This window comes from Vollenhovia emeryi, unplaced genomic scaffold, assembly GCF_000949405.1.
Source record: "Vollenhovia emeryi isolate VEMERY1.0 unplaced genomic scaffold, V.emery_V1.0 DF939144.1, whole genome shotgun sequence".
Classification (NCBI taxonomy): Eukaryota; Metazoa; Arthropoda; class Insecta; order Hymenoptera; family Formicidae; genus Vollenhovia; species Vollenhovia emeryi.
Genome location: NW_011967222.1, coordinates 303528 through 310139, shown reverse-complemented (window position 1 = coordinate 310139; position 6612 = coordinate 303528). Strand labels below are relative to the sequence as shown.

Below are 6612 nucleotides of genomic sequence, written 5' to 3'. Positions count from 1 at the left end.
GTATTGTAGACCAGCCTTTACTGGAAAGCACCTTGTTTCTGAGATGTAGAATGAGAAATTGTAGAAATCCCATGAGTGTTTCAAGATTCGTACGTGTGAAAGATTCTAGAAAGGATCTAAATTGTCTCGGTATTTCTGAAGTGTATCAATCCATAAAGAAACCTGAAAAGTTGTCGAGAAAATTATTGAAAAATTGCGAGATTCACGTAAAACGTCAAAAAAACACGTGAAAAATGTTCACCAAGGTACTTGCGAGGATACTCTCGATTGAGCGTGTTCTCGGTACATATTGTTCTACGGATTTGCGGAGCGCGTGCTGCGAGGGCGCGAGACACGGCCGTTCCTCTTTGCGTCCTCTCGAGTATATCGCGTGGTACAGATTGACGTACGTGGAGACACGCTCGTGTTCGTATATGTACACACATACACACAGCACACACGCATACATGTAAGTCGCCGTTATCGGGTGCCAGTTGGCCTCCCGATGGGCGATTTTTTTTTAATTTCCGTGAAATTCAGTTGGAGGATACCCCTGTGCGGCATGTAAGATATAAATATGTCGGGCATACGTTCGAGCGCGATCCGATAGAATCCATATAGCGTCACCCTATACTTCGCGAACGTACGAGTGCTCGCAGCTCTGCCGCCGCGCCGATCGGGGGAAAGAACTGCGTCTGTCCTACATTTCTCGCGCCAAGATTTTCGCCTCTGAATTTCCATGCGCTCGTTACAAAAAAGAATGTGTGATAAAAATAATACGGAAGCGAGGGGCGAGTGAACGTGCGTGTATGCTCGCTGTTGGGGGGGTTGGAGGGAGGGGGAGGGTCGGGGAAGGGAGAAGCGAACGGTAAAATATTGACGCCACCTCTATGCGCGGCGTCCGCTGAATATTTTATTAAAAACGGCGGCCACGGAGGTGGACCGTGCGAGCGTCTTAAAATAAATACCGGGAAGGCGCACGCGGCAGAGTCCCCCGGCGGGCCGCGTACGCTCGGAAGTCGACTCCATCCATCTGAAAAGCTTGTCAATTCTGCAATTCAACGTTTGTAATTAATAACGGACTGAGAGAGAGGAGAGGCGTTCGTGTTCGGGGCGAAATTAGTGTGTCATGCTTCGTAGTATATATATAGATAAATCTGAACACATCGTGTGTCGAGTTAAGATTATTACTCTTTGTTAAGCTTCGACGAGAGGGAGAGAAAGAGAGAGAGAGAGAGAGGGGGTGGAAAGAATGATTCCGATAATTTCCCCCGTCGGACATTTGTACATTCTCCACCGGGGAATCCCCCGTTTCCCCATTTCGATTGTATTCTATTTTAATTATCGCTGATAATGTAATTGACCAATATTGGGCAACTGTTGTCCTTGCTCCGCTCTGAATCAGCGTCCTGGAAAGACATGTGTCTCGAGCGGATTGTCCGAGATTGCGAAAAAAAAAAAGAAGGGACGTCGACCGTGTTGTCACGTCACGTTGACGAGCCTTGATTGGCACTAAAAGTATCCTGGAAAAGTGTCTGTCCTCTGTTTCATCAAGCCAAGCGCAACAATGCCCTTACACGCTTGTTGCGCGTGTATGCGTGTGTGTACGTGCGTGCATGTAATTTCAACCCCTCGCAAATAGCTCTCTTTCTCTCTCTCTCTTTCCCCTCCATTGTACATAATACTTGAGCCCACCCCTCCCACCTCTCATCTCGCGCACGAGTAGACTTTAAGTGACACTCGAGAGAACGAAATAATTCTTGCCAAATTCTCGATGGGACGTAGGGACAAATGACTAATTGCATCTTATGCGAAAATTGCAAGAAATATATTGGTATTATAAACGACTCGTATCTCGTTATCTCCTCGTTGTTCTTTTGCCCATCCGCACAGCCTCGGCTGTACAGACCCGCTGTAATCGGCCTTACAGGATCGGGGACACGCGGTGGTCCTGTAATTTGGATCTTTTGTAATTTGCCGCCATTCATCCGAGCCGTACCCGCGGGAGATACGCGTGGAGATGGTGATCGCTCCTCCGATCCCTCGTGGAGGTTCAAAATTCTCTCCCCGAGAGGTCTTTGTAAAGATTTATTGTAATTGGACGGGCGCGATACACAACGCCGCACGCCCGTGCAAAATTATCACAGCTCGTTGATGCGCTAAGATATAAATATCGTTACTATAAATATACGGATGCGAAAGACGTGAATTTTTCGGTACTATCCTACCCAAAAGTCGTCAAGTGTCGTTACGCAAATCGTTATTATGTTAATTCGGAGTTCTTGTATGTCGCAACTAAACCACCTCCGCATTCGCGGATACACGAATTTACATGTATATCTTGTATACATTAGAACGTACTTGGCGCGTGTGTTATAGTTTTCCACTGTGCATTTTTGACACTAACATCAATTCCGGCGTCGATGTTGTATCGCCACGCCAGTAATAAATCAGCGTACTCGGTACGAGTTGATTTCGGTGACGAAAATTGTGTATATGCTATATATATAAATATAATAGTACAATTAACGCGTAATCTTGAGATATGTGAAGTTTATATAATTTTATCGCTTTCCTTTTATAAATATCTCAATAAAAAGGTATTAAAAAATGATCTATTGTATATTTACATTAAAACTATCAACGCAGACTTGTATTACGAACGATGTTACGTGTGTAATAATTATTAGCGATAGTAATATTATGTCATTATTTTCTACATACTTAATATTTTTGTAATAATAATGCGAAAGCTTAAAAATAACAAATTTACATGGCACGTTTGTACAATTATTAATAAATTGTATAATATGGAATTGTATTTATATAGGCAGTAAGAAATTCAGACACTACACAAAGGCCCAATTGTATTAATATCGATTGAATGTAATTCGAGATTAAACTTCAATATAAATACACATTAGTTGTATCATCTATCTAGAATTTTTGTCTTTGTCATAAATCATGGACGCGCGATTCTTACTCACACACACTCTCTCTCTCTGGTCGTACGAAAATATATTCATAAAAAGTAACAACAAAAAATGTCGCCCTTTCTCCCAGATTAACAAAATTAATTACAAAATAATTACATTGTCAATAAAAAAATTATTCCGTATTATTTCTATAAAGTACACTGTCTATACTATCTTATCGTTACGTTTGCTGTTCTTTCACGAATTAAGCAATTTATTCTACCCCTGATTTTATTTTATATAATAACGATTTATCCTGAGAAGATTTGGCTGAGGATAATGCAGGGGAACTGGATGAAGAGCTCTTTGAACCCGTGGCAGTACTTGTGTTTCTCTTGTCCTGCTTAGCCTTCTTCATCATGTCTTTCAGTCTTCTGTCCGCGCTAATGATATGGATATTTGGTGTCATCTTCGCTCCACTGCCTACAAAGAGATTAACAGTTCAGCGATTAATTTTACACGTGTACCAATTACGAACGTATATTTGCACTCACCTGAGCTAGACTTCTTCTGTTCCTTAGGTTTGCTTTCTATCACAGTTTTTGGCGAGCTCCTTTCTTTCGAGACCTAAATTGTAACAATCATTTATTTTACAAGGACTTGCTTCTCTCACTGTGGTCATATCGAATTACAACATTAGAAAAATCACGCGAATCTTCTTTTTCCAAAAATGGATCTTACAGTTGTCTATTAGTTTACGAATTGAAGAGAATCTTTGGTAGACTTAACAATTTATCAAACATATACAACAAATACGTAAAAATTAATTTAGCGCACAACGCAGGGAAGAGATTTACATGATTTCCCGCGTCTGTTGCGATAATTCAATAAAATTGCAGTGAGAAAGTTTGTAGTTAAACAGTAAAGCATTCGCATCAACGTTGGACAAGTAAAAGATGCGCAGTGTTGTTACCTTGAAACTTAACGTAAATTCATTATCGACGGACAATTAATAACATAGATCTTTTTACAAGCGATAGCGCGATGTATAAAACGTGCTCGGCGGAATTGTCCGCGCGCATTGTGAACGTGGGTGAATACACACACACACACCTGGGACTTGGAGCAGTTGGAGCAGTACCAGACTTGTTTCGGCACGTTATCTATCTGCGAGTCCAGGATGTGGGGCACGTGGCACTCCTGATGATACAGGGAATGACACTCCTGACACTCGACGAGCCTGTTCCTCGCCCCGACGTCCATCCCCTTGCAAATGACGCACGTGAGATCGTCCTCGAGGATCTCCAGCGCCAGCGTGTCGTCCGACTGCAGGATGTCCGGCGGGGTGTCGCGCGCCGGCAAGTTAACCGGCGAGCTGTTCTTGCTCGACTTACTCGAGTGCTTGGACGAGCTGGAACTCTTGCTCTTCTTGCTGCTGCTGCTACTGTGATCGCTCAGCACCGGCTCTTCCATCATGTACTGAAAAAAAAAAACGAATCGGGGTAAGCCTTAGCTCGACGTCGACGGGACGGACTGTCGCCGGGGTACCTTTCGCTGCAGCACATTGGAGAGCATCTTGGACGGCCCGTACTTCTGCTTGATCGCCTCGTCCAATAGAGCTCGCAGCTGCTCCGCGGAGTCCTTGTTGCTGGAGTACAGGAGTCGCAGCCCCTGCGTGAATTGGGGATCCAGGTCCTGCTGAGTCATCCCTGCGCCAGGCTCGGTTCTCGTTGCTTCTCTCGGCGCGGCGTCAACCCCGCCCCTGCTGCATAAAGAATGTTAAGTAATCTCGACGACCAGGGCCAGGGGTTCGATCACGAACCCTTAAGTTCCCTCCAGCGTGAGCTCGTGAAGGGTGAAAGATTTCATTGGCGAATTCGACATTGGTCGGTAAAATTTTGCACGCTTTTCGCGGGCTCGCGCTAGAGAGGACTCACGATCGGAAAAACCGGGTCCAGGCACAGGTTATGAATCAACGGTGAGAAAAACCGCGTGCGCCTCGGGCACGAAACATCTCGTCGAGCGCACGAGTGCGGGGCTGCGTGAAAAGCCCGCGGTCTCTCGCGCGGACAAGTACCGTTCGCGCTCGCTTGTTTTCACCTTGCGCGCTCCACGGGAGACGCGCGGTTTCTCGTTCGGTTCGCGCGCGGTAAGCCCCGCGGGTTTACGGCGCGGAGGACTTCCGCTCGGTCACGCCGGGCGCGATATCGACATTTTGTCGTCGCCAGGAAGCCCGGTTCTAGGTTATCGCGCGAACCACTCGGCGCGCCTCTCGACGGGGCCCGCGGACGAGCCGGACGCGCGTCTCGAAGAGCGCTCGGTAAGAACCGACGATCCGATCGAGCGGACGGGGTGGCGTTCGACGATAATTTCTTCGCCGCAACAACGCGCGATCGAGAGCTCTGCGCGTTCCCGACTCGAAAAAAAGGGAACCTCACCCGTTGCTGCCGGATTCTTCTCTCGGGACGTTACGCGTGTGCCGCGGGGACGGAACTCGCTCGAAGCGGGCCGGAGCGGGTCGCGGGGCCGCGAGTCGGAGGTTCGTCCGCGCGCGGACGGGACGCGTCTCCGACGTGGCCCGACGCGAGCGGTTTTATCGGCCGGAGTCGCCGCGCCTTCACTCGGCCCGCGCGAGTTTGAAAGTGCCGCCGGAACTGAGCGCACGACACCTACGAGTCCGCCGCGGCCGCCGGGAACTCGGGGAATGCGGGGTGCATCGCCACGCGAGCCTCTGCGAGTTCTGCGACTCGCTCCCGCCTCCCCCCCCCCCCCTGCGCGCATTCCAGACTCGATCTCGCGAGGCTGTTCGATTCGCGAATTCGAGTGCGAAATAAAATCTGGGGGCAAAAGCATCCTCTCTCTCTCTCTCTCTCTCTCTCTCTCGTCGCGTCGCCGACGCGACGAGTGGAGGCGGTCGGGCAGCTCCGCCGCCTCCGCCACCACCGCCGCCACCACCGCCGCCGCCGCCGCCGCCGCCGCCGCCGCGCGATCGAAAGAGGCGACGAGAAGGCGAAAATATAACCAAAGAAAGACCAAAATAGTAACCCTCGCGGGGCGACGGCGCGGCGAGAGCGTGGCTCCGTCGCGCGGCACGAGCGCGCAGGCGCGCGACGCGACACACGGTACGCGCGTCCCGCTTCCGCCGCACGGTCCGCGCATCGTCCCGTCTCCGTCCGGCGCGCTCGCAGGCGACTCCGTCGAATTACCGACGGGCAGTTGGCAGCCGTGCGTAAAAGAAATAAATAATCAAAGCGACCATGAAGTGACAAATAAAGTCGGGGATCTCGAGAACAATGCTCGCGCGTACGACGGCAAGGAGGACACCCGGAGTCGCGCAGCCAGCGTGCGCTCGCACCGCCGTTTGATACCCGGACCCGCCGCGTCCTCCGTGAGTGGGCCCCGCGGCGTGGTGAATGCGCCGCGCACCGCCGCCGCTCCGCCACCGCCGCAGCCGCAGCCGCAGCAGCCGCGCGCGACACACACCACAGCAGCAGCAGCAGCAGCAGCAGCAACAGCAGCAGCCGAGAAGGTGCGTTATGCGCTCGCCGTGGAGGCGAGGCTGACACTCGGGACGGACTCTCCCTCACGCGGATCAGTGCTACGGGACTATCGTCGCGTTCCGGCGCAGCTCCCAGCCGGTCCGCGCTAAGCGTAGTCGGCCGTTCCGGCCGCGACGGCGACGGCTCGCCCCCCGGTTATCCAGGTGGCGAGGCCCCTA

At 50.4% G+C, this 6612-nt stretch overlaps 1 protein-coding gene across 3 annotated transcripts; it reads right to left on the bottom strand.

Moving 5' to 3' along the window:
* Positions 1–1628: 1628 nt before the first annotated feature.
* Positions 1629–5568, bottom strand: LOC105566461 (integrator complex subunit 12). 3 transcript variants are annotated; one of them, XM_012020481.1, is made up of 5 exons: positions 5333–5568; positions 4443–4659; positions 4008–4373; positions 3449–3521; positions 1629–3377 (listed from the first exon to the last, which is right to left on the bottom strand). In XM_012020481.1, exons 2-5 carry the CDS (start codon positions 4599–4601, stop codon positions 3169–3171), a joined length of 807 nt encoding a protein of 268 aa, XP_011875871.1. In that variant the 5' UTR covers positions 4602–4659; positions 5333–5568; the 3' UTR covers positions 1629–3168. The 3 variants fall into 3 exon arrangements, with proteins under 3 accessions (XP_011875871.1, XP_011875870.1, XP_011875869.1); XM_012020480.1 differs by lacking the exon at positions 5333–5568 and adding an exon at positions 4832–5257; XM_012020479.1 differs by lacking the exon at positions 5333–5568 and having other exon boundaries at positions 4443–5257.
* Between the last annotated feature and the right edge of the window lie 1044 nt (positions 5569–6612).

What these genes read in the sequence shown, in the direction of transcription:
- LOC105566461 (XM_012020481.1), bottom strand. Translation starts at nt 4,601, where the DNA reads ATGACTCAGCAGGACCTGGATCCCCAATTCACGCAGGGGCTGCGACTC. An exon ending in CCAATGTGCTGCAGCGAAAG is followed by an intron (nt 4,374 to 4,442) that starts GTACCCCGGCGA and finishes TTTTTTTTTCAG; the next exon opens with TACATGATGGAAGAGCCGGT. An exon ending in ACAGAAGAAGTCTAGCTCAG is followed by an intron (nt 3,378 to 3,448) that starts GTGAGTGCAAAT and finishes ATCTCTTTGTAG; the next exon opens with GCAGTGGAGCGAAGATGACA.